General features: G+C 42.5%; 2 protein-coding genes across 2 annotated transcripts in view; one reads left to right on the top strand and one right to left on the bottom strand.

Annotated features, from left to right (window-relative positions):
* tmem158 (transmembrane protein 158) lies at positions 1-1,828 on the bottom strand. Its single transcript, XM_085801705.1, has one exon. The coding sequence runs from the start codon at positions 1,321-1,323 to the stop codon at positions 622-624; it is 702 nt and encodes a 233-aa protein (XP_085657831.1). The 5' UTR covers positions 1,324-1,828; the 3' UTR covers positions 1-621.
* An 11,461-nt stretch (positions 1,829-13,289) lies between these two features.
* The window catches only part of lars2 (leucyl-tRNA synthetase 2, mitochondrial), a 30,412-nt gene continuing 15,824 nt past the window's right edge, over positions 13,290-27,877 (top strand). The window contains exons 1-8 of the mRNA XM_085801704.1: positions 13,290-13,459; positions 16,980-17,218; positions 18,639-18,770; positions 22,973-23,064; positions 23,152-23,212; positions 23,319-23,408; positions 23,713-23,856; positions 27,281-27,388. Of these exons, the coding sequence (XP_085657830.1) occupies positions 16,985-17,218; positions 18,639-18,770; positions 22,973-23,064; positions 23,152-23,212; positions 23,319-23,408; positions 23,713-23,856; positions 27,281-27,388 (861 nt within the window). The 5' untranslated portion in view covers positions 13,290-13,459; positions 16,980-16,984. The remainder of the gene's footprint in view (positions 13,460-16,979; positions 17,219-18,638; positions 18,771-22,972; positions 23,065-23,151; positions 23,213-23,318; positions 23,409-23,712; positions 23,857-27,280; positions 27,389-27,877) is intronic.

Below are 27,877 nucleotides of genomic sequence, written 5' to 3'. Positions count from 1 at the left end.
TAGCCTATAATCAATTTTATTTTAATTTAAACATGGATACAAAGAAGCACGAATGAACTTGACATTAGAAACCTAACAATATATAAATATTGAAACTCTCTCTATGTCAGTCATAAACAACACCTATGTTTCAGAATGTATTGGAAAAAGAACTATCACACTTACTCTGAACATGACTATAGGTTCACTATATTATAGTACTGTATGTGACGGCACACCTTAAAGTTCAGTCCTCAGTGCAAAAGTCCTACACATGGGATAAGGCAAAAACTTTCTAGAAAGGTTAAAAACTATACAAACACAGCTTAAAGAGAAAAGTTTGCACAGTTTACGCTGACATAGGTCTAATCTATAGGAAGGCCTACAAGGGTATACAAAACACATTGGTGTTGGTCCCAGTATAGAATACTATTGGCTAGTATAAGTCTTCATACATTACCTTGGTTGTCCTAATGAGGAGGAGGAGGAGGAGGTCTATAGAGGGTCAAAGGACGCCCCCAGACTAAAGCATCTGATCAAAAAGTTCTCCAGACCTCCGCCATCACTCCTTCATGTCAACAGTTGAATGGCTACAATTATAGTATAGGCAGCACAGGCTAATTAATATAAAGATTATTTCAATTATCTCGGTCTTCTCTGCTCCATCCCATTAGGCAGAAATCCTGCAATGATGGGGACTGGCCATATGAGAGCAGCAACACTCCACACAATGATGACCAAAGTCATGAAACAAGCCACAAGTGTTGACTCGATGGGTTTTCTGTTCAGCCTCCAACTTTTGTCCCCCTTCAGCTCATCGAGGCTGAAATCCACGCAGCAGAAAGTGACCTGATCCCCGGTCTGTTGGCCTCTCGACCGGCCCTGACCAAACCTCCGGTACCGGGACATCCCGCAGCCCACGCACAGCCGCAACTCCTGCTGACCCCCGGTGACCCCGAGGTGCTCGATGACGACAGGCGAGGTCGCCCTGTTGAAAGACGCGGAGAAAAAAGCCCTTCCGTGGTTGTTGGTGGTGTAGATGAGCACATCACAATGGAAGCCGAAGCTGCTGTCCCAGCGCGCCACCAGCGAGGTGGGAAGGAGTCTCTGGACGCTCACGTTGCACTGGGACAGAGTCTGCAGGGTGGAGGCGTCGGGCGAGGCTTCGCTCTCCTCCACAGACCTCTTGGAGAAGCGCACGTCCACCTCCAGGTTGGCCAGGAACCTGTTGGAGGAGTTGATGGGCGGCAGGAGCAGGTCTTCGTCGCTCCAGCCTTGGCATCGCTGGAGAAGTCCGGCCACCGCGGTCAGAGCCAGCAGCACAGTCGGAGAGTTGTTCAGCATGGCACAGGGCGCGTCTCTCCTGCTCGCATGGTGCTGTGACGATCCGCAGGCTACGGACGAGGCGTGCAACGTTTGACAATGCAAGTCACGGGTGATTTTCTTTCTTTTCTTTTTTTTTTCTTTTCTAAAAACGCAGCTGATCCCTATAGAGAGATTCAATCCCCAGCCCGACGGCTACAAATGGAAACGTCCAAAGCCCGTCACATGCGCGCATCCCCTCCCTCCCGTTGGATGTTCCCCGTCTGACTTGTTCCCCAAATGCGCCGTGCAGTCGCTTTGCAGGAGAAGCAGCTCTGCGCGCTGCCTTCATCGCAGCTCCGAGCCTCACTCCTCCTCTGTCACTTCAGGTGTGAGCGCTGAGCACCAAAACACAGCGGGGCGGTGAGGAGGGGAGCGTCCAGTGCGCAGGGACAGAAGCGCCAAGTGATCAACACGGCCTACCTCCTCCAATCAACAATTCCCAACTGATACACACTTAGGAGGAGACAATAAGCAGCCGTCTCTGTCAGTACGCCCGTCTGAGGCGCTCTGCACTCAGAATACCTGTAAAGAACAACCTGTGGCACCACACTGGCTCAAAGTTAAGTGCTGCACAGGCAAGGGCTGGGACACGGAAGTCATTGTGTGTCCAAATCCATTTGCCCCCTAAAAAAAAAATCTAACCAAAGAAAAAGCCTCCAAGATAACTGTTATTTTGAGCACAATGGATGAGTTGTTTTTTTATTTTTATCTCAAAATCCTACTCATGGTCTAATTTGCCTTTTTATACCAGCAATAAACATCTGAGAGGGAAGCAGTGAAGATTTCATCTTCTTATTTGTCTCGTTGGTAAATAAATTGTCAAATATATAGGTGAAATAAAATCTATTGGAATGCCTTTACTTTAATTCCCACCACATGTATAAGTTACGTTTAGCCCTTTATGCAGTGTCCTTAATTCTTTTCACCACTTTTATCCAGACTGAAATATCTCAACACATATCGGATGGGTTAAAATCGTGGTGCCACTTTTTTTTTAGTTAAATATATTATCATGGAATTTATCCCAGGTAATAGCTTCGAGCTGTGGCACCATCAAAACCTGCCCAAACTATACAAATTACCCCAAAAATAATGCCAAGGAGGATCATCCTCAGACTGAAGGCACAGACTATAAACTCTGAAGTCTTAATCAAAGAGGACATGGCACAAGCCATAATCAGGACTACTCTGGATATGAGATGGAAGCAAAGACAGTTCAAGTATTTTCCCACTCAATACATACAGTTTAATATATTATAAGATACCCTCCTCAAGTGTTTTATTAAGAACCCCCATTATGGCTGCTTGTTCATGCAATTATTCAATTAATTGCATGAACTGGCAATAATGTGCAGTGCAGTGCATAAAATCATGTTAATATAGGTCAGGAGCCTCAGTTAACATCGGCATCAAACACAGTAATAAATGTGATCTTGTTGAATTTTAATGTCTCTTTAGTGACAGCTATGTGTGTGTGGGTGTGAGGGTGTGGGTCTGTGTGTGTGTGTGTGCATGCGTCCCAGGTGTGCGCATGTGTGTGAGCGTGTATGTATGTGGGGGTTGGGTTTTCTTGGTTTTCTTTGTTGTTTTTAGCCTCTGTGAGGCACTTTGTGTTACTTAACGTATGAAAACGGCCATATAAATAAAGTTTGATTTGATTTCATTTGATTTCATTTGAAAGAGACATAATTGTTGGCATAGATATAGAAACGTTTCTATATCTATGATTGTTGGTACCAGATGGGCTAGTTTGAGTTTTCCTGAATCTGATCTCATGGGGTTTTCTCACAGGATATTTAACTCAGATCAGGGCCAGGAACAAAAGACGTGCAACAAGGCGATGGTTCTGCGGATCGAAGCGTCTTGTTGATGAGAGAGGGTCAGATGAGAAGTGAGCTCACAGATAAGCTACAGTAACTCAGATAACCACTCACCATCTCAGGATGCACAGTCATTGAGGTGGACGGGCGAGAGAACAGGCAGGAACAGAGAGCCGAGGCTGCAGTGAGCACAGACTGAAAAAACAGTCTGGTCTGATGAGGCTGGATTTCTGCTCAGGCAGCAGATGGTCGGATCAGAAATTGGTGTTAACAGCTTGAATCCATGGACCCAACCAGCTTCGTGTCAACAGTCCAGACTGGTGGTGGTGATGATGGTGTGAGTGATTGGGAAATGTTTTCTTGGTGCACTGTGGGTCCCATAATACCAATTAGTCGTAGCTGAAATGCCACACCCTATCTTAGTTTTGTTGTCGACCACACGTTTCCCTTTATGGCAACAGGTTGGGCATGATAATGCACAATCACAAAACAAAAGTCACTTCAAATAGGTTTCAGTCACTAGATATAAAGCAGAGAGAAGACCTTTGGGAAGTCAGCAGCATGACGATGCAACTTGTAGATCTGCAAAAAGGACGTGATGCAATCCTGTCAATTTGGACCAGAATATATCTAAAAGATAGTGTTTGGTAATTGCTAATTAAACATATTAGGACGCGAAAGATGTCAGTAGAGGAGATGCTCTCAGAAGAGACGAGTCTTGAAGAGGTTCTTGTAACTAGAGAGGGTCGACGCTGTTCTTACCACGGAGGAGAACAGGGGTTGCCTGGGATTGCCTTCTGTGCAGGGATTAAAGTGTCAGACGATTTTTCTGAAAGGAAAACAACAGCAGAGAATGAGCAAAAGGCTGTATGACCCAGAAGTTACACTGTAGATAGACTGTAGACTTTGATTTGGGTGGCCACTGTAGGTCAGAGTTTTTTGCATTCTGGACCACTGACAAGGGGTTCACTGTGTGTGAGGGCGGAGGAGGGTACATCAGAGGAGCATTGCATTGTAGTTTTGGAGAGAGATAACCCTGGCCTGGACCAAGAGCTGGGTGGCACATTGTGTCAGGTATAAGGCCTGTTGTTCAGTGCATCGTGGAACAACGTGGAGAGGTGCAGTGTGGTCGGAAAAGGAAAGTTAGTCATCAAATATGACACCCAGGTTTCTCACAAGCTCGTCTGGAGAAGGAGATGAATATATAGCTTTGTGAACTTTTGAACCTTTATTTAATCGGAGTAGATTTCAAATAGGCCCATTGAGCAGCAGGTCGTGTGTAATAGCTTTGTTCAAAAGTGGAGTGGAGATGAGGAAAATGCCGGTGTCTTACCCAACCAGTTTTGTCTTACTAGTCTAAACTCTGCCCAAGCCAACAGAGTCAGGAGTATAAATGTAAGGTGTTGAAGGGGAAAATGTCATTCCCAACATCCAGATGGAGAACTGGATGCTATCACATGTTACAGGCACAGACGGCTTTCTGTGTTCAGTCTGCAGCACTATAGGTACGCAAGGACACATTTCATACAAAACGCTCCCACTGGAAAATCTATGTCACCTCTCGTCTGTCTTTTTTATTCTGTCATGAAATCTGCTTTGCTGTACACACGATCCGGTTTCTATAGTTACACAACACTGAAGATGTAAGAACTGAGTACTTATATCACTTCTTTTTCCTCTGTTGCTGAATTTCTCTCCTCTTGTGCCAGCTCCTGACAGACAGAAAGTCCCATAGAAATCAAGATTATAAAAGTAGATGGTAACGATCTCTCTCTCTTTGAGTTTGGGAAGAATCTGGTTATTGTTGCAGTGTCACACCAGTAACACAAGCCGCCTGTCACGGATAACAATGGTGACATTTTGCTTTTCTTTTCAGTGTTTCTAGCTTCTATATATGAAAACATCGCATCATCCAACAGTCCATATTTGTGTATTTATTCATCTGTTGTCTGCTCTGAGAACCTTCTGTATGTTGGTGCTTGTTTGTCTCAGCCATGTTGTGCGCTCAGGGGCAGCCAGACGCATCGATAAACATGTGCCTCCACCGTGCTGGAGCAGCAGGGGCTTTGTACACAGTGCGTGTCACCTGGCCGCTGTATCTGATGCTGAAGAGGACACAGTTGCCCCCCCTCCCCTCCACACACACACACACACACACACACACACACACACACACTCTTCGGTCTTTGTGTTTTGGATCCGGCACATTATCACAAACAGCAAATCTGATTACAGTTACAGCTGGGGACACAGCTGTAATTTCAACTTTGATCAAAGTTTAAACACGAGGTACCAGTGGTTGAACACCTGGTCTGTTTTGGCCCAGGAGGGTTTTTCAATCTGCGCCGGTCACTGTGAGAAACGGTTGGCCCAAATCTCTCTGAGCTCAGTGGCAACTCATTCTCCTAAAAACAGAAATGTTTATGCAACTCAGTGTTGAACAAGATCCCGATGATAGAGCAGTGACTAAGAGTCCAGGACTGACCCTCTTCACCCTGCCAGGACTGTGCGTCACACAGACATATTTTGATCATTTGTATCTTGTATCAGAAATGCCATTTTGGAAAATGTGGCCTCATTTGCCAGTAACTAAATCTGTTACTTTTAGACATACTTTGCAACTATAATACAGTTCAGTGCCACATCACAAAGTATAGAGCTTTAAAATCAGAGCTCTATGACCTTTTGGACACTAGAGGCTTCACCAAGGTGCATGGTTGTTATATTTCTGCTGCATATAACACGCTTATCATCTCCACTCTGTCACCACTAGTGCACAGTTTTACTTAACTTTCCATTCATCGTGCTTCTGGTAACCAGTTTTTAAAACATGATATGGCTTTGTCACATCATTTTCACTCTTTGCCAGCGTACTTTTCCCAACAATGTACATACATGCATCGGAAAAGATAACAAGCTACTGACAGAAGTGGGTCATTGACCAGAGGCAAAACGGTGATGAATTATTCTGTTTCATCTTTACAGGCTGGGATATATGAATGGCACTTGTATGAATTGTTTCCTTCTGTGCTGTTTAAATGCCGTAATTTGCTCTGGAGGCCTGCCTCCGTGTATTTGATGTGAGGGCCAACTGAAGTGAAAGAGGCTTTGGCCTCAATTTGCACCTGAAAGCCCCCTGTCCTCGTGTCTCCGTTTAATTATGACAGTGTATTCTCAACCGTCTTGCTTTTAAAACAATCATGTAGTTGTTTTAGTTCTCTTTCTGCATGCTCCAGACATCTCTGTGGTGTGCATAAATACTCCCACACATCCAGTGCTGGTCCCTCTGCATCAGATATGCTCTCTAGATGATTTACTGGTGAGCAGAGCAAGGAAATGTAAATGACTTTCTTGTTCATTAATTATGCTATAAAAATGTAAATTGCTTTGGTGACAAAAATGCAAATGGGACTAAGATAAAAGTCTCTTGTGCCAAAGGAGAATGCATGAAACATTCATTTTCTCAAAATGTGGCTCTTTATTCAGGAAACCAAAGAGGAGGACCTGTTAGTGGCTCCTGCTGGCCTTCATCAACTCTGTGCTGGATCAGACACCATTAGTCTGACCCACCGAGTCTCACAGACAACTCACTTAATTAGAAGTTGAGGATTGGGTGCATGCATCCTCATAGACACAATGTTCAAGCTCCTCTTTTACAGCAGAGCCTGATGAATCCCCTGTCTGTCTCAAGTGGTCCTGTCAAACCACCAATCACTGCCAGGACTCATCACCACGGCAACAAAACAGAGGTTTCCCTAGAAGCGGTGGGGGAGCAGAGGGGTGTCGAGACGATGTAGCCTACAAGTCTGTTTAGTTTGAGAAAAATGAAACTAATAACATCATTGTCGTTGTTATTTGTGATCGGAGCAGCAACAACAGTGCTGTGTTTAGGTCCCGTCTGTCATGTAACAATCCACAAGGAAGCGGTTCTGCCCGTCAGAGGGTGCGACACAGCTCCACTAGAGAGTTTCTTTGTCATGTTGCTTCTGCAGAAACAATCTGAGTCGGCATGACCTGCCCTGGTGGTCCTCCAAAGGCTGGAGACTAAATGTAAAATCTGAACAGCACTGTGGTGCAGACTGAGATTCAACTATGAATGTGATATATTGTTTAAGATTCATTCAGATTCTGACATAATAAATATGGAGCTTTCAGTGGCAAGAATGCACGGTGCTGGAGCTGATACTAGTCTAGCATGGCGAACAATGGCAGATAAGATCAAGGAACTGCTGTAATTACTATGTTTATTTGCATTTCTTGTTAAAACATGGTCTCTCTTGAGTTTTATATAGATCCAATTTGGGGAGGTGGGGAGTCATCACCTGGTCCCTTTTTTATTTATTATTTTCTTTATTTTATTTTTTATTAGATTGCAATGTACCTTTTTCCTACTTGTATCAGACTGCTGCTACTTGTTTTCCTCTAAAAGCAATACATTCAGATTCTGATGCTAATTGGTTAGATAATCAACACCTCTGAATCTAATCACATGGTAGAGGAAGGTGTTTGCAGTGCACTTTATTTAAAGGACCATTCTGTCTATTCTTCAGATTGCTCCTCAGCAGTGTGACAACTCAGCCTGTCACAACAGGTGTATAACGTATTCTGTAGGCGTAAAAGAAGATTTATGACATGTTTTGCCTTGGATTGGGCTTGAAAATGTTTTTAACAGACATCAAAATGAGACAAATGTTGTTCGAAGGTTGTGAGGAATTTCTCACAATAGATCAGGTACTGAGTTGGACCAGAGACAGCGCATCGGCCTCTGCTGTTCTCCCATCGTTATGGAGGCATAGTGCTTAATTGTTGTGGCACACCTTTAAGTAAAAGTCGCAGTTTTGCATTGTGAAAATAAAATAATAAATGCAATCCTGCAACTTGAGTAAACATAAATGTGAAAACAGTAAACACTCATTATACAGAATGTATTCTTGTCTTATACTCATCAAGCAGTATTTTATTACAGTAATCAATGGGCTCTAATTACTGAATTTAACTATATATGTCCTGCTGGGTAGTATAATACATTTGTACAAGTGTACATGACAATGTGTCACAAGATGTTTTGAATGGAAAAATATTTCTGAATAGCAATTACCACACTTGACTATTATTAATGTATAGCCTCGCTCGCCAGACCCTCCTCCAGAGAAGAAATAATGTATAACTGTACTAAAACATAGCACAAACTGGATTCTTCTAAGACCAGTACAAGTGCCTTAATTATCCCATATAGCTGCTCCTTTACTGTAAAGATTTCCCTGTCTTTAACCTTTAACTGAGAGCAATTAAAATGCTCTTGAACACATACAGAAATTCAATTTGAACAGAGGACATAACAAGATGGCTCATTGTATTTGTATCTTAATCAGATTGCTGCGTGAGCCTCGCTCAGAGTGCATCTAGCAGACTGCAGAGGGACCAGCAGGACTGTGGAGTTGTACACTAATTAGAAACATTAATTGCTACAGAACAGGATGGGAATCCCCAGAGAAATAGACATTACAAATGTGTAATTTTGTGGAACAACCCATGCGTTGCAGAATCAGATTTTTATTATTCCAAATGAATTAAATTCATGCATCAGTGTGGGAAAATGAGAAGATTAGGGAGGAGAGGGAAGCTGCCAGAGAGGTCGTCACAGATTCTTTAAGATCTTGTTCCAGCTACAAACGTCCTCATCTCTGTGCCGCCATGTTTCTCTCCTAGGCCTTTGTTTTCCATGGGAACAGATAAGAGAAGGACACACGGGGATGTCAATGTGAAATAGGCCCTGGAAATAACATCACACTCATCAGACTCTCTGAAGCACGGTCAGAGGTGTGTAGAGACCCATATCAGCCCGCTCCTCGCCGGCCTCAGGAAGCCGAGATGGTGTGAGATTGCTTCTCTGTGGCAACCACCAGACCCGTTTCTCATTGAGGCCGATGTGGATTGTGAATCACACACCCGTCCACGAAAGGTCACCTTGGACAGGTGAAGACAAGTCAGCCCCCCACTCCCCATTCCCTCATCTGCTTTCTACCTAACACACTGCTGCTCGGGCAGCTCTGGGTGCTCGTTTGTCATCTGATTCTCCGCTGGTGAAATGCAATCGTCCTCCGAAACAGGGAAAGAAGAGGTGATTACCATGGGTTGTTTGTCATGGTGGGAATGGGGAGGTGGATGTGGGTGGAAAACCAGGATGATTGGTTGCTTTCGGAAGTGATTTGTTTGAAAATCAACAGAAGCTGCTTGTACCTGAGACTCAAAAGGCGACATAGCTGTCCAAAGAAAAAAAAATGCACAACTCAAATGCCCAAAATAAATGATTGAAAGACTTTGAAATTAAAGTGAGAGATGGTGCCATGCAGGATTTTAAACTGGCAATTAGAGTAAAATATAAAGAAGTGGACCACTGAGACAAAGCTGGCACCTGGAAAGAGGATAACGCTTCCACAGAACTGGTTCCATCTTTTATTTTCATGCGTCGTTTCTCCAAACATTTCCGGCAATAAACTGGCTTTGTGCACTCAGACGCTCCCCGAGGACATTGAGCCTCCATCTGCTCCTGTTATATGATGCCCATCACTTTTCCTTATGTGTCACATTGTTAGCAGACCATCATTTAAAAAACAGAAAATATTGTCCTGGAACAGCTAATTTCAATCACGATAAAGCGATATTCAATCAGTTGTGGGGTCGTCTGCTCATGTTGCCAGGTTACTGTCAAATCAAATCTGATCAAACCACACCCACACGATCCTGATGAATCAGATTATCTGTGAAAAGGGAGACAGGAAAACAAAAGGAGAGGCACGACTTACTACAAAGTAGCACGGCTGGAATCAAACCAGGGGCGTTGCAATTAGCTTCTGGAGCGCTGGAGAGTCTTTGAAAGTTATAAACCAAAATGAAAACTTGACAACTTTTACATGAAGTTACTATTTCTGGACCAAGTTCACTGTTCATTAAACTGTCCTGGGCCGAGAAAAAGTCCAGCACATAAAAAACAATGTTGTTTTGACATTTTGGTTTGTGGATACATTACAGAAATGAGATATAACTTGTTAATTTGTGAGTTTTTGCTGCTGTTAAGTGGGTTGTTGTACACTCAACAGAGAACCAGGTTAGCTGTTCCCAGTCTTTATGCTAAGCTAAGCTAAGCTTGATATGTTCTTTGCAGACATTAGAGTGATATCAATATTTTCATATTATTCTAAGCAAAAGAAACACATAAAGGTGGGATATTCCTTCAAGTTGTTGCCATTTGGTCAAGTTTAACCTCATTCTGATCATAAACAGTAATTCAATGAAAGCTGTGACCAGGAACTGACCTTCAGTCTCACCTTTGTTCACCCCCTTCAACCGTCATGTGGATATAGATATACTGCATGTTTCTTGGTTTGTAAAACACAGTGATTCACTACAGAGGTGAATATCAACATGGAGTTGAACTGAAGGAGCATAAAGTTGTCAGGATTTCTGTCCTTTGATTGCAGCGTAAGGTTCAGTTTTGAACAAATGATCAAACACTGTTCACCAGCACCTGCAGTCCTCCATGAAATACAGTAATGATGAGGAAGTGAGTATAAGATTCATTCATCAGGCTTTATGTGGAGAGTTATGGCCTCAGCTGTATCAAAAACCCATTTCCCTGTCTCATTCCTCCTTCTCAACCACATCCTGTTGTGCCCTGGGTGGAGGCGCCCATTTAACTCTGATATACGACAGCAGGCCGGATCAGAGCCCCAGGTTTAGTTCACTGACGTCAGACTGAGGAACTCTCTCTATCTTCCGCTAATGACACCCCACCCTCCTCTCTCTCCCCTCTCACCGGCTCTGACTGACTTCTCCCCTTTTCCTCTTCTTGTGTCTGCACATCAGATCAAAGGTGAGAGCCACAGGGAGAGCTCACAGAAAGAGAAAAGACCGTTGATGAGACGCTGCTCCTCCTCATCTTCCTCCTCGGTGTCTTTCTGTTCTGTGATGAAGGTGAAATGAGTGGAGGTGCTCTTTCCACTTTCCACTGGAAGTTGGCATCAAAGAAAGAGTACTCCTTCAGAGATCATGTCTAATGAAAGCGCCTCCCGAGGATACTTGTAGAGCTGCTGGCGGTAGATGTGTGTCATGGAATTACTTCAGTTATGGTTTATGATAACTCTTCTTGTCGGACTCTAGAAACTAAAAGAAAATGTTAAAACAACAAGAAGAGCTTTATATAAGAAAGTTAAACATAAAAATGTGGTCCGCAATGACAGTTAAGTACATCCTTTAGACATGCAGTGAATATACTTGGCAACAATTGGCTTTATTTGAATAGCAATAATGGATTACATTTATATAGCGCTTTTCTATTGTTACCTGATACCCAAAGCGTGTACAGTAACCATTATTCATTCATACCACATTCACACCAGTGGTGATAAGCTACGTGTGTGGCCACAGCTGCCCTGGGGCAGACTGACTAAGTAACCATTATCAAGAACGATGACAGGTTGTGAAACATCTCTTCTCCTTTTTTTATTTAAGAAAAACCAACAACAAAAAACATATCATCATAGTATGTACCAAACTTTAGTATCAATTTATTGGTATTCATCAGCCTCCTTAAAGCAGAAGTAAGCGGAATATTTGTGTTAATATAAGTCTTAAATAGTTAGGCTACATCTTCCGACGGCAATCACTTATATAGAGTGTTTGGTCCGAAACACGGGTCTGTCAGTCACTCTGCTCTGCTGTAAGCCGAGGAGAAAACTTCTTGTATACTTCTTTGTATCCTACAACCTTTATCCAATGAGGAGAGAGAACGGCATGAAGGGCTGTGTGTGCAGCCAAGGGATGCGCGTGAATGTGGTGACGTAGGGACGAGGACCAATAGATCCATGACGAGGGCGGGGACAGCTAACTCCATCGGCCGACAAGAAGTTAGCCAAAACGACCGGATCACTTACTTCTGCTTTAATGTTCATTGGAAGTAAATGAATGCAAATAATAACAATTTATTCTAAATGCATTGTTATGAAATGAGGAGGATAAAAATATAGCCTCTATAAAAGTTGCCCTATTTAAAAGAGCTACTATGAAACATAATTGCATAGTGGTTATCTGAGTGTGGATATTCAAGTTACTCCAGTCCAGTTCTGTCTTGGCGTAACAGTGGGTGGCACGGTGGTGCAGTGGTTATCACTGTTGCCTCACAGCGTGAAGTCGCTGGGCCTTTCTGTATGGAGTTTGCATATTCCCACATGGGTTTTGTCGGAGCAGTCAGGCTTCATCTCACAGTCAGAAGACATGCAGAGAGGTGAACTGGCTCCCCTATGTTGCCATTAGGTGTTAATGTGAGTGTGACTTGTTGTTTATCTCTATAGGCTATGTCAGTAATAGACCAGTGACCTGTCCAGGGAGTGACCCGCCTCTTGACCATTGGCAGATGGGATTGCCTCCTGCGACACTCAATAAAAAGAGCAGTGTAGATAAGAGCTAGATGGAGGTAAATTAAACTGCAGACAATTTTCTGTGTCTGTGGGCAGCAATTTTGCTGGAATAAAGAAAATAGATTGCTTTTTTTTTTTCTAAATTAAAAGGAAAAAAAGGAAGATGTTACAGGGTTGCCAGGGTAACGGGCCGAGCCATCACTCACTCAAGTCACTGAAACCAAGAGGAGCTTAGGCACACACGCACGCAGACATACAATAATTTGGTCTTTCAGTGAAGTAGCCTACATGTAATCCTATACGCAGAAGTTACACTCTAAATACACAACTAAATTATTTTACTCAGCTCTCACTCAAACAGTCCTTTGAAGTTATAAGGACTGAATCAGTGTCCCCACAATGTCAAAATGTCCTTGTTAACAGTCTTTAAAAAATGCCACCACACCACCAAACAAACCCAAACATATAGGCTACCACAAAAACGCACACAACTGAATGCATGTTGGCCTAAATGCATAGTATAAAAGCATTAAGCATAAGATAATTTTACAAAATAAAAATTAATTATCAAATCAAATTAACCTAAATAGCCTGTATAAATTCGTACTTGTGCCTGCTGTACGAGTAAAAAGGGAGTACTAATCAAGGCAGCTCAGTTTTTCTAACCATGTGGATGTTGTCAACGCACGACGTGTTGATAAAGTTATTTGAAACCAAGATGGCGGCGCCTATGAAGGAGTCGTGATCGGCCGTGATACAAGGAAACAGGTCATTTACAGCACATTTAAAAGGCGAACTTCATCTTTTTAGCATGGATTATTGTTTTTATGTCACAAGGACGATAACGCGGAAACACAGGAGCTGGAAGTGAAACAGAAGGTAAATTAATATACAGTTTAACTGTCGCTGACAGACAGACTGGTTACATTTCTGATTGAAACGAATATCATGTTGACATAAAGGACATCTAGAGAAGTATTGATTCTCTATAATTCAACGCGTCGTAGTTAAATATAATGTCATGTGTTGAAGAGTTTAATTAGCGTTACGTCGGTGATTTCTCCCTCTAGACCTGACACCGACCTGTCTCTTAACAACAAGACAGGAGAGCAAGTGCTGCAACGACTAGTCAGTTAACTGAAACACAATGAATGGGAAAACTGATAATAATAATAATAAAATATATTGATTATTAGCCTAATTTAAATTTAAATACACATTGAAGTGCATACAGAGTCCAAAAACTCGAATATATTCATTATCAAATTCAATTACTACAGTAGCCTAAGTAATATAATAGGCTTGTTATCAATTACTGCCACGTCATTATCTGTCAGTAACTGCATGATTTGAGCTCGGGTGTTTATTCTCATGGATTATTATACAGAATTATTTATAATTTGACCAAAAGGAGACTAATATTTAATCCTACATGCTGTCTAATTATAATATATTTTATCAATATAAAGATTGATTTAGACATGATTCTGGTTCTGGGTACCAAGAGTCTTTGATTTCAGCACCAATTTGTACCCATTTGAAAACAATATATATTTTAGATGCAGTACCTTCTCATTTTGTTTACATTATGTTGAATGTTATTTTTATTATTTCAAGACAGACTTCTAATTTCTTTAGAAAGATACATTTAAATATCCACAATTTCTATCTGATAACAAGAAAAAAAAAGGGACGGAGAACCTCAGATGTTAATGTTATCAACCAGTGTCTGAGAGTTTTTTGGTCAGTTTCTAAAAAGTAAAGTTGTACTAATCTCCAGATGACGCCTGGTTCCCCTCTGAGCCGTGGTGCTGTTTGCAGAAGTTTTCAGTCCTTCCTTCCAGGAGACACCCGGACGGATGAGCCCAGTCACCATAGAAACATTTTCTCAGTCTCTTGCCTCAGCCCACTCACTCGCACCATCAGAGACGCACACAACCTTGAGTGCTCGGCTCTCCCAGCCTCAGCCTGAGGGAGAAGCGTTGGCTGCTGCGATGCTTTGGTTATACTCGAGAGAATTTTAGTGAAAAACACATTCCCACAAGCGGGTGGGTGGTGCAGAGGAGAGAGAGCGCTCCTCTCTGGTTTACACTCATTTGCTTGAACGAACTCGGCGCGCTCTCCCTCAAAGATTTTGTCCACACTGTCAATAAATCCCTCAGGATGGTCTGAGTCTTACTGAATGATGTGGAGGCTTGTAGTTTCTTACACTTGAATGATGCTGTTCATTCAAAAAGCTGTGTTTTCTTATAGTCTGAGCTAAAAAAAAAAATACTGTCTTTGAATTCACTGCTCAATTTTACAGTGAATGTATTGCATTGACGTTGGCTAATATCTCATTTGAACCAACAGCTTTATTGTTGCTAAAAGTATCTTTAATGGTGCATCTTTGTTATAAATAATAGAAAATATAAATAAACATATAAAATCTACCTTTGTGTTCCCACCTCTGCTTTAACTGAGTGGTCTTGCATATAGAAAAAAAAACAAACTCATTTGAGTCACATTTTCTCTGTGGCTTCAGATAACCAGTTCAAATTCTTTGTTTACCTCATTTACATCATTATCTCAGTCCGGTGTCAGGGGCGTGCACGTTTTCACTTCTTCCATTCAGCAGCTGTAAAGGTCTCGCTGTCTGAGGTCCAGATGCGTCACGGATGTGAAAATATTCTCTTGACAGGTTGTTGTCCTCTGTACAGATATCTTAGGTTACCTTGGAAACTGTGTTTGTGTACATGTCTGTATGTGTGTCTGTGTGATGTGCAGAAGACAAATCTAGGTCAAATTGGTTTTTCTTCCTGACATGGAGTTGACTGTTCTGAGTAAGTCCAGCCTAACTGCAGTCTCTAAGAGAATAATACTAGATAAATAAATAAACAATCAAGATTTTTAAGTTGTTAGTCGCAGGACTGATCGGCTGTCGTTATTGTTTTTCATCCCTTCCCCACAGCTATTTGCAAAAGTTGGGGGATGGTTAGGTCAGTCTAACATCCTGTTGTGCAAAAGTAAAACTGCATTTTGCAACAGAGAGATGAGTGAATAATTGAAAATCAGTTGATTTGAAAATGTCATTCCTACATCTGAGCAGGCGGGAGGTGCGATAAGAACAGGCTGTCCACAGCCTCACTGTGAGGCACAGCATAATCACATCACACTGAATAAACCTCTTATTTCACAAAATCAGGCTGTTGTGTGAGTGACGTGGAGCAAAGAACACACACTTGAAAAAAAAAATCACGTGGAGAGCTGCAGAGCCGAGCCATCAGTCAGAGAGTGGACTCACATGTACCGTGGATTAGATCACTTGAACACAGATGTGCCGGCTGTCTGTGGTGAATGAGTGTAGTGGCCTTGTAGCATTTTATATGTCATGATGCTGCTGCATTAAACTGCTGTGAATGGTCGTTATGGTTCCAAGGTGAAACATTTGTTTGGATGAAAACCTTGTGACTGCGATCAACTTATTGTTTCACTGACTTTTGCATATTGATCCATGTATAGTGACCGTATGTATCTGCTTTATGATCAGCAGCATTATTGTCCAGTTTGTACATTTGAGCTCGTAGCTTGTCCATGGTCTCCAAAGTCTGCAGGCTCATGTTTACTTTACGCCTGATTGAACGTTAAGGCTTAAAGTGGTATCAGTTCCTATAATGATGACAATATATCAGTATTACTATCTTAGTGAAATCATTATTACATGTTACTGTTGTTCAAGTGAATGATTCACCAATGCTAGATTTGAGAGAAATATTTGATTTGATGCTGAACTTGAAGGTAACTTTGTTATTATTTTTTTTAAACATCGAATTCTTCTGTTCTGTTTGGATAATAGAGACAAGGTCGAAACCAAGTTGACGGATTCCTGTTTTTACAACCTTACGGTCACAGTCTGACAAACAAAGAAAAAAGTTACCGAGTGCTCACAGGTGAAGGGTAGACTCCAGACAATTTGTTCAGGTGCTCATGAAGTTGAGAAGTCCAAAGTAGAAAAAGGGCATATCTCTATTCAAATATATGAGATGCCTCATATATTTTAATAGAGATATAAAATAAAGGCTTTTTAAAGAATTCCTTGGCTCAGTCTGAGTGCCTGAAGTAAGCGTTTCGCTTTTGCTTTTTCTACTAACGGTCACAGTGTTGAGCCTGAACAGGAATCCACCAAAAGCTTTGAAACTCTGTCACAATGTTATTGAGGGTTTTGTTTTTACACAGGTCGAAAGCTTTTCAGATGAGAGGCATGTAAGTCAAATACAGATTATTGCATTATACATCAATTTAGGCTGCACCAAACAATCACTGTACAACTATCAGCTCAGGGCACAGAAAGTCAAGTGACATATAGAAAGAGAGAAAACTATTCTGTCCTCTGGTTCATGTGTGTGTGTCTGTTTTAAAGGAACCATGCAGGTGTCAGTGAGGAGACTGGCTCTGTGTCCGCTGGCTGTCGCCCGCTCTGCCAGAACCAGGGCCCCCGTCCTGAGGCCAGCGCCCCGCCTCTCGTCCCCCGGCGCCCGCACCCTGTTCAGTGAGACGGGAGTGTGGGAGAAGGACTATCGGACAGAGACCCGCCGCAGGGTGGAAGAATGGTGGCAGCCACGCATCATGGCACAGTGGCGGAAGGACGCGCTGGAGGAGGTAAAATGACCTCCGTTCATTTTCTTACAGACCAACTTTACCATCATTAGCTTGCTGATGTCAGACGGAGTTAGTTAGTTAGTCTTAGAGCAGTGGTTCCCAACCTTTTTTGGCTCGTGACCCCATTTTGACATTTCTGGCGACCCCTGTCAATCAAGATCTTTTTATATGCTGCATTTTATTTGAACTCGATTTATGTTTGAGAAAGTGAAAGTATAGAATACAGTTGTTTAAGATTGTGTGTGGTGTTTTAATCATAATTTAAAATCATCAGTATAGTATTATCAGTAATTTATTTTTATTTTTATCAATTACTAGACATTTCAGGCGACCCCATTTGAATTCCAGGTGACCTCAAGTGGGGTCCCGACCCCAAGGTTGAAAAACACCGTCTAGTTTCCAGAGTCTTCAGATGACTCACCAATAGATCAAAACCAGAAGATAATTTGTTCCAATGATATAAAGCAGAAAAAAGCTGCAAATCCTCATGTTTGAGAAGCTTGAATCAGCAATATCTTTCTTTTCTGACACCCCCTCCCCCAAAAGAAGGTTATTTGATTATCAAATTATTTTCACTGCAATCAGTTCATTAACTACTCATTTTCAGTCTGCACGCAGTAGAGCCGGATTCACCTTCATGCAGATGAGCAGAAATGTGAATTTTGTTATTAAAATATTGAAGCAAATATAAATAGCGCTGCGTCAATGTCACATCCCAAATATGGTCGTCAGCGCTGTGGAGAGGAAGTCCTCAAACCAAGGCTCCTCTGTCCCACCGGTGTTCTCGTACCTTGGTGAAAAAATAGAGCGTGGAGAGAGCCTAAATCTATCTAATGGACACATCTATTCATGTATAAGTTTGAAATACCTTCAGCCTTTTTTAAGATTAATCGATTAATTGATCATTAAGCATCCTACAGCGGCTGTAGCTGGTCTCAGACCAGCAGATCAGGCTGATTATATATCCTAATGGTCGGAGCGTGCGGCCGTCTGGCGGAGGCTGACAGTGATTAAGTGCATTCGTGACAGCCCTGGTCCTAATTAATTTATTAAAAAATTCATGACTCAGGTTTCCTGTAATCATGTAAAGCTGGATGTACCCGGTACCACGCTGCCATGGTAACAGAGTTGCGACTGTAAACCATCCATAATCAGTACGGCCTCCGTTCAGACTCTGACACCATAATCAGACTCTGAGAGAGCTTCGTACCGTCAGTCAGTGGGCTTACTCCGCTTATGATGGGGTATCATCTCTGTCCTGAGCTCATCACGTTAATGCAGTGTCTTTTACACAAGACTCATCTCAAAAGAGACGGAGTGATAGTGCTGCAGTCTCAAAGCATTAAAGTTTGATCGTCCATTCCCACAACGTTATCTCACAGCTCTGAACGTTATTCTGACTGTCTGTTGTTTCTCTCAGGGCTCTGACAGGAAGAAGTTTTACGTCCTCTCCATGTTTCCGTACCCGTCGGGGCGACTGCACATGGGCCACGTGCGAGTTTACACCATCAGCGACGCCATCGGACACTTCCAGAGGATGAGAGGACATCAGGTAGGTCAGCTGTTAAGATCGGACAAACCAAAGAAAGTTATTTATATTTTTAAAAATACACATGTATTTAAAGCAGAAGTAAGCGGAATGTTTTGTGTTAATATAAGTCTTAAATAGTTATATCTTCTGACAGCAATCACTTATATAGAGTGTTTGGTCTGAAACACGGGTCTGTCAGTCACTCTGCTCTGCTGTAAGCCGAGGAGAAAACTTTCCTTGTATCCTACAACCTTTATCCAATGAGGAGAGAGAACGGCATAAAGGGGCGGTCCTCTCTGTGTGTGCAGCCAAGGGATGTGCGTGAATGTGGTGATGTAGGGACGAGGGCGGGGACTGCTAACTCCATCGGCTGACAGGAAGTTAGCCAAAACCACCGGATCGCTTACTTCTGCTTTAAGTTTCAGGTTTGATGCTTTCTTCTTGGAATAGAGGTTAAAGGTTAAAGGAATTTTCAAGTTTAAATAGATAAAGTAAACAAAGAGATGTGTTTCTTTACAATTTTCTTTGGCAATAAAATAAAAATCAAATCAGAATGAGGCAGTTCTGACTCGTCTTACAAAGAATCTCTGTTAACACTCCCTCTCTAATCTGTGATGCTTCTCCTTCCTCCACACTAGTGTACATGATGTAGTGTACAAACCACAGCCTTCACTTTGGCTCCATTAGCAGCGTAACAATACGTCCTCGTGCCATTATCTGCCAGGAATTACACTCTCCAGGGAGCGTGTAATTAGATTCTTCTGTTTGTCGTGCTTGATTTCAACAATGCTGTATTGATTTCAAACAATGTACGTTTGCGCCACATGCATGCTGAAGTTGAGTAATAAGTTGTTCTCCTGAAGAACTCGTTTTTCTACTTCTTCTGGACTTCATTCTCAAACCTCATTCAATTAGTTTTCTAGTCTTTTCACTGAGATTGAAAAATTCCACAATCACCGATGGGCTCAGGAGTCACTGACCCACTGAACTTTTTTCAAATTAACGTATAAATGCAGAACTGAGATCAGAAGAAAAGCAAGGACATACTGTATTTTCCTCTTTCTAGTAAGCTGAAAATGTGAAGATTTTTAAACCTGTTGAGTTGATCTTGAACCTTCCCATGAATTCTCCTTTCATGGTTCAAATGAGGTGTAAATAAAGTAAAGGTAAAATCCATACCCTCGATCTCAGGCACTCCACTGTGTTATTGACTGGACTCTGTTTCAGATCAAAGCACCGCAATCGATATTCAGCACTCTGTTTGAGTCCAGTAAACGGTGGCTGTAGATGAAGCTGTAACCAGTGTGCGATCACACACACACACACACACACACACGTCTCTCCATCTGTCCTTGTGTTTATCCTGGCGAGAAGTTGTTCTTTCTTTCCTCCTAGATTTTTTTTGTTTACAGTAGATGGTGCGTAACTTCTCCCTCACCTGCAGAGAGAATCCCTCCTGCTTCAGCCTGGTCTCTCCCCAAACACAAACGTGGTTTCACATGACTGCCACCTACTTCCTGCCCAGGAGTTTACCTCCTCTCAGCATCTGTCAGAACACAAACCTCGTTCTGCTGTTTGCACACAGTCTGCTCTACTCACTAGCTGATTAAAGAGGGTCTGCTTTGTCAGTAGTCTCAGCCTGAAAGTGTTTCATCTGTGAGGAAACTGGGAAACACAGACTTTCTTTTAGGTATTCCTTTTTTTTAGTTCAGTGTTCAAACTAGATACAATCAATTTGCATTGAAATGTGACTATATGACAAAGGAGTAGTTCCAACATTTTGAAAAAGACATTTATGTGCCCTTTTTCATTAAACAAACATAGTATTAACAAACCAAATGTAATGTTACAGGACTGGGTGCATGCAGATCTGATTCATGTAATGTTCCCAAATCACAAGGTTGTCCACAGTTGTTGTTCATTTAAGTCCAAAATATATTTGATTTTCCAGGTATTCGCACCATTCCTTCTATTTCTGCAGAAAAAGATCAGCCCTCTCGTTTCTTGTCTCTCTTGCTAAATGAAGATATCTTTCGCTTCTCTAGCACCAGCAGCGTAGCCAGCATATCTTACCAGAAATGAAAGGAAACCAAATTCACTAACCAGCACCTTGAAAGCTCATTTTAAACTGTATTGTAGTCATAAAAGGAAGCCGCAGTGTGACTCTCTTACACTTTGGGTTTTGTACAAAATAACCAAAGAGATAGAACTTGAGAAATTTAGAGGGATCACTCTGGAAGACCCGAGAGAGAGATTTTGACAATGACATTTATTTACCTGGCAAAGGCTGAATCATGCAAAGACTTTCCTTTGATTTAAAACTATATTCTTGTCCTAACTGAGTTTTTTTTCTTCATAATTGTGATTTGAAATGACCCTGGTTTAATTACAATCCTTTAGTGCGATGAGAGAACAGACGAGGGTTGCAGTCAGAGATGTGTTTGAAAGCCACTACAGATGGAGAGAGGCTCGGAGCTGCAACTGTGTAGGTGGACACTCCACATTCACAAAACCAGACTCGCAGCACTTGCGTTCCTTCTGGCTGTTGCGCGCGAGGAGCCCGGGGCTGCTCGCTCGGTGATGCGTCTGTCTGCGTCTGACTGTGGCTCTGATTTGCGCCAGATACAGATACAGATACAGCGGACAGATTGTAATAATAAAATCAGCCTCCGCTCCTCCGCTCCTCCACTCCCACGTCCATCTTTCGTGCCACTCATGCTCTTAAATGGCGCTGTAAAGCCTCTGTGATAACAAGTCACACCAGCCTTCACGTCTTGTGTGGACGTTATAGGATAAGTGGAGCTGAAGCTATTAGCAGTGGAAAGATAATGGGCCTCTCTTGCTCTCTTTGAACTTTGAGGACTGAGCTCACTAACAGCAGCCCGTCCATCACAGCCGGTCCCTGCAGCAGCGTCTCTTGGTTTAATGGGGTATTTACACTGAATAAACAAAATAGTAGCATATCCATCCTTAATGAGATGCATGTTTTTTTTTCTTGCTTTGTCATTTACCCAGGCTATCTTTGGCTTGCTGCTCACTCCCAGTGAGCCTGTATTCCTCCTGAGCAGTCACAGTGGTCGACCGCGCTCAGCTCTCTTAGCCTAATACCATCCAGCACGAGGCTTTACAAATGAGGCCCATGCAGTTACCAAGGATACCGATTCGTCTGAAACATCAGACCCGTTAGAGTCCGCGCAGCGATCCTCTCCGGTCCTCGACTCCTTGTCACTGCGCTTCTCCTCTACTTCACTCACGCCTTCCACTCCTGCGCTTTCATCTCCTTTCTCTCTCGGCGAGCAGAAAGACACAGACGAGGAGCTAAAGGGGAAAAAGAGAAAAGTGAAAGAGACGTTGTCTGAAGTCGAACATGATTCATCTCAAGGATAGTGTAGGTTACGGAGAGGGGCAATGAAACGACTGTGAATAAGATGTACAGAGGGAGAGCAGGGAAGATGAGATTGTGATGTTCCTCAGGAAATTGTGTGAAAAAACAACTTATTAAGTAATTTGCATCAAGCTGGTGAATATAAAAGCCGTCGCACCCTGATTTTCCTTTGGCTTTTGCATTATATAACAGATGCCTGTGCGTCAGTCTGCATGCATTAACCACAGTGTGTAGGCTACTATAATGTAGCTGAGATTCCAGCACAAACACAATTCAACGTATAATTTGCTGAATAAAAAACCTTATCCAATACTGCTATTAATAATTATTTATTTTTGAATTATTAAAGAAGTAACTTTGTCATTCAGAAATGTGTTTTGCTTATTTTGTTGTAATACCGTGTAGCCTATATGATAATATTAATAATATGTTAGTATTTGCAGAGTCTGACACTACGTTTATCCACTGTGGGTGCATGCCTAAGTGTGATGTGATCACAAAAATATTTCAAAACCAACTGAAAGCAGTTTTATTGTTTAATAACAGAGGAATAGGTTTGATATGGATGGAATATTTAATATAATCAATGTTTTTCATGAGCAGTATTTTGTTATATGCTTAATCGTGGCTTGGTGGGGGTGTTCGTGCCCGAGGTAATTTCTTTAAAAAACTTGTTTTCTTGAGGTATTTAATTTGCAATAATTAAAACGCAGAGGGAAGCAACCAGCACTTACTCACATTTAATAAGCTGATAGCAGTGTTGTAATGAATCACTTGTCAGAGCTGATTAATTTCCTGTTGATCTGCTAATGATTTCCTCTCTGATATCCATCCACAGGTGTTGAATCCGATGGGCTGGGATGCCTTTGGACTTCCAGCTGAGAACGCAGCCATCGAGAGAGGCCTTGACCCAGAGGAGTGGACTAAAAGGTACGTGAAATAATATCACATTTTACAGGAGTTCATTGTGTACATACGTATCCTGTAATGTGGCCCTGCTGTGGCTCCTCTCCTCAGTAATATCCAGTCCATGCGGGAGCAGCTGGACGGCCTTGGCCTGTGCTTCAACTGGGACCGGGTGAGTAGATACGAGAACCGAACAGAGCTTCAGGCAGCTTTTTACTGACTCACCTGTGTGCTCAAACGCTTCGCACCGCTGACATGACTCTGGCTTTTCCTCACAGGAAGTGACCACTTGTCTTCCAGACTACTACAGATGGACACAGTATCTGTTTATCAAGCTCTTCAAAGCAGGACTGGCCTATCAGAAAGAGGTAGGAACGGCCTCGGCTTGTGAAAGGTGCTAATCCTCGGTTTCCTTTTGAGGGAATAATATGATCGGGGAAGGTTAGCGGCCCCTGGCTGTTCCAGAAATGGCTGAGGCAGCTAACTATTGATAGAAAATGAAATGAATTGTAAAGCTGAAATGAATGGAGAGCTTGGAAGAAGCCTTTTGATTATGTTTAATGAAATGAGACGACATTGAAATAAGCTTTTGGTCCGTCTATTAGCTACTTTCTAAGCCCTGCTTTTTCATCTTTAACTGTGTGTGTGTGTGTGTGTGTGTGTGCGCCCCAGGCTGTAGTGAACTGGGACCCTGTTGATCAGACAGTGCTGGCTGATGAGCAGGTGGATGAAAACGGCCGCTCCTGGAGGTCTGGCGCTCCGGTGGAGCAGAAGCTGCTCACACAATGGTTCATCAAGACCACAAACTACGCTAAGGTACAGCCCTTTGGTGTGTCTGTGTGTGTGTGTGAGTTAGTGAGTCAGTGGGTGAGCCTTGTGTATGTGTGTCGCACGTGACAAGTGGCGTTCAAATGGCTGGTCAGCGGCTACACGCAAGGCCAAAATGATCGGTGACCCCTCTGATAACAATCATGGCTGACTCCTCAGTAGCAGCAGCTGCAGCCCTGCCTCTCCACTCCTGCAATCAGACCGCTGGAGACCGCCGCTCGTCGCCCGGCGTCGCCCGTTCAAAGGGAAAGAGGCTGGTGAAGTCAGAGTCATACCATCAGGTGGCCCGGCTGGCTGATGAGAAGCCTCCAACACGGTGCAGGGAGAGACGGCCCCCTCTGGACTTCAATATGAATAATCTGCAGGAATGACGGCTCATGCATTATACATGCAGCACATGCATGTGCTTTGTTAGAAATGAGGGCAAGCATGTGCCAATGCAGAGTGGTCCTCGGGGAGGAAAGTGGCTGTGGGAAGCCTTTATTACTTTTCCACTTCTGAGTCCAGACAGCAAACACATTCAGTTTACAGTTAAATAGAATACTCAAATCAAAATAAAAGTTAGAAATGATTTTCCTGTTGATTGATTACTTGATTAATTGACCCATCATTTTCAGTTCTATCTGTTCCTGTCAAAAGCGTGAAGCAGACTCATGAGGAAAGGCAGAGCATTAGCACGGGCAGGTTTTAATTTTCTGAAACCAGTGCCGAGGAAGTGTGAAATTAATCTAAAACCTTCTTTTATGCAAGCACTAGTTTGTTCTCTGAGGGTTCGTCAGTTTTGTCATTTCGATTGGAGAAAAAAAAAAAAATCACAGAGTCAGGCGTCACCCAGTTTTAGCCGTGGCGCTGAAGTCGCCCATGCTTGTCCATGTCAGAGGTGTGGGTGGAGGTGGAAATCAGCCCACGGGTGACAATGTGTTCCTGCATTTCTAATTTTTTTTTCTTGACGAACAGAGATGTGGGAAAGAAGGAAGGAAGGAAGGAAGAGGAAGGTGTTAAGGAAAAGAAGTGAGAAAGACAGATGGAGGACCGTGTCAGACCGGAGAGGGCCAAATTAAAAAGTGCTGTAATTGGACTGTGATTTCCTGCTTGTGCGTCTGTCTGTCTCTCTCCGCTCGCCTCTACACGTGTTCCAGCCCGTTAGACAACATTAACTTCAGACGACATTTATTCAGCGGTCGTTAGTTTGGCTGTCAGGTCGTTCCGCGTTGCGCTGACGGAGTTCCCTCATGAACTGTAAGCACATTGTTTCGTCCAGGCCACAGATGACTAAATATTATTCCTAAGATGGATTCTTAGATGCGGAGCTCGCTGGATGCTAAATTACCACGTGGCAGTTAACAGAGTTTTCAATTTCATGCATAATCACTCTTCTCGCGGCACAGACACACATGCAGCCAGCCTGTTACACTGCACTGACATCTAAATGATTCATAGACTGACAGCTCAGTGTATTGTTCCACTATAATACTGTGCAAATATGAGCGTTGCTTCTAGAAATGTTTTGTGTCATTAAGGTGCAAACAAACAACTTGTGAGGAGGAGGAGTGTGATGGTTCAGATCTGGCAACCGAGTCAGAAAAAAGCAGCACTTTCACTGAGAAACATTTTTATCAGAAGTGCTCTTCATGTGTGTTTCTCTTCCTCTCTCTCTCTCTTCACACACACACAATCACAATCCTTGGTTATTGCTATACCATGCTTTCTCTCTCAAGCATTTCTTAGTTGCCATGGAGACTCCTCTCCTCATTTTTCCTCTACATCTTTTTCAGTTACTCCTGCCTCTGTGCCAAAACGTATTGGTCTTCATCGGCAAAGTAAAAACATTTACCGCCTCTTTCTTTAAAGCCATCATTAGTTATCCAGCATCACTGTTTTCCTGTTGAATAGTCTGAGACAGTACAAAGGTTGGTCGACTAAAGTACTCAACAAAAATCCAGTCACAAAAACCTGACCAATCATATACAGTGGGGAAAATAAGTATTTGATCCCCTGTTGATTTTTGCCCTCATTTAAATTGATCAAAAGTAAACTGATTTATAAAACCTTTATATGTTGATTTTATTTCTGGATTTTTTTTTTATTGATATACTGTCACCATAAAAACTATAGACCGTCCATTTCTTTGAGGGGAGCAGACTTCCAAAATCAGCAGGGGATCAAATACTTATTTTCCTCACTGTACATTTCATAGAGAACAGGCATTTCTCATGAATTAATATCTTGGTTAACTAACAGGTTTCTGTCTTCATCTGTTCAGCTGAGCTGGAACAAACTGAAACACTAAACTATCTGACAGCACAATACTGCACTACAGGAGGAAGGACTATATACTGTATATATCTATATATATATATATATGTATCTCAGAATAGTGAGAAAAAAGGAAAGTAATTAAGGAAGACATCTTGGTTAGTCTGGGTTTCGCCCTCCAGCAAGACAATGATAAGAAATGAGCTACTATCTACCTCTGGGTATGAATAAATTCACCTGACCTGAAGAGCTAGACGGGTAGCGGAGGAGCAGCACAGTCTCCAGACTTAAACCTCATCGATATGATCTGAGATGATCTGGACAGAAGGTGAAAGCAAATCAACCTGTGCAACACGTAAACGGCAGCTCATTGGGCCAAAACTGTAGATTACATTTAGTCCAAGATTCCTTGTTTTTAAAAAAAAATCTGTACTTTGTTTGTTTTGTGCTTTGATTTCATAAACACTTACATCTCGATTATTATGCAAATGTTTATGTTTCTCTTTTCTCTCCCACTCTGGACCAGATCTAGAGTTGGCACATTCTGAGTCACGCTGCCGGTGACTCTAGCTGATGTTTACGTTTGTATTGATGCGGCCATGATGATGCTCTGCATGCTGAGCGGCATCATGAGGGAGGGGATTGTGGGTAATAGATTGTGACAGACTAGAAAAGGAAATGGAGAGTTTTTAACATCTCTGGCTTCAGCCCAGCTGTGACTTTTTAGGCTCAGCCTCGTTGATATGCATAGCTTCCTTTAATCACACAGAAGAACTGTTGTTGTTGGTGTGTGTGTGTGTGTGTGTGTGTGTGAGAGAGAGAGAGAAAGTGTGTGTGTGCACTTTAGGCGATTGCTTTGTGATATCAAGCAAAATAGGGCGAGTTGAGGTCAGGATTTTTGAAAATCCCTCTTTGTCTGCATAATGTGACCTGGTCGCCTCTGCTGCTTTGTCAAAATAAATTGGCTGGGTTTTGAAGGGAGCTCACGCTGAGCCGGAGTCGGTTGTATGATCCTAGACAGCCACGTACTTGAGAGAACTGGTGGCCCTCTCACAAAAATGTTAAATAGAAAATTAGCTCTTTCCAAACTTGTACAAAGACAGAAAGAAAAAAAGAAAATCCAACTTGAGTGTTTGTCTCTGACTCTGTCTCCCAGCCTCTCCTGGACGCCCTGGCCGATCTCCCAGAGTGGTATGGTGTCAAAGCCATGCAGGCCAACTGGATCGGCGACTGCACCGGCTGCTACTTCGATTTCAAACTCAAGGTGAACCTCAGCTGCCCTCTCTCTCTCTCTCTCTCTGTTCCTTCATCCCCCGTGCTTTTATTTTTCTCAACCGCTAAGTGTTTCTCTGTGGTGTCTTCTTCCCGGTTGCTCTTCTCATCTTGTTCTCCACGAGGGCTGATTGCTTGCTTTATTCTAAATTCATAGACGCCTCTGTTTATACGAGTACTTCTATTAAAAATCATGTAGCGAAACAGAAAAATCTTCACTTTGTTGTTCACATTTGGTCGCTCGCTGCCTCCATCTGCAAGCAGCAATTTACCCAAACAGATGATGTCACAAATTAGTTTTTATTGAGGTTTCAGAGAGCCATATTTACATTTCTTTGTGCATCTGATGCATCATGCAGAGTCGTAGCAAAAGGCTCGCTGAGAGTCCTGTTGGGATCCTTATTTATCCACTCTCTCTGAAAGCATTTGAAAAAACATTTCTCAAGTCATTCTCTGGATTCAGAAAGTCTTCATATTTCTG

This window comes from Trachurus japonicus, chromosome 16 (genome assembly GCF_045865225.1).
Source record: "Trachurus japonicus isolate A0001 chromosome 16, Traja_1.0".
Taxonomy (NCBI): domain Eukaryota; kingdom Metazoa; phylum Chordata; class Actinopteri; order Carangiformes; family Carangidae; genus Trachurus; species Trachurus japonicus.
Note: the sequence above shows the minus strand (reverse complement) of the source record. Positions and strands in the feature narration are given on the sequence as shown.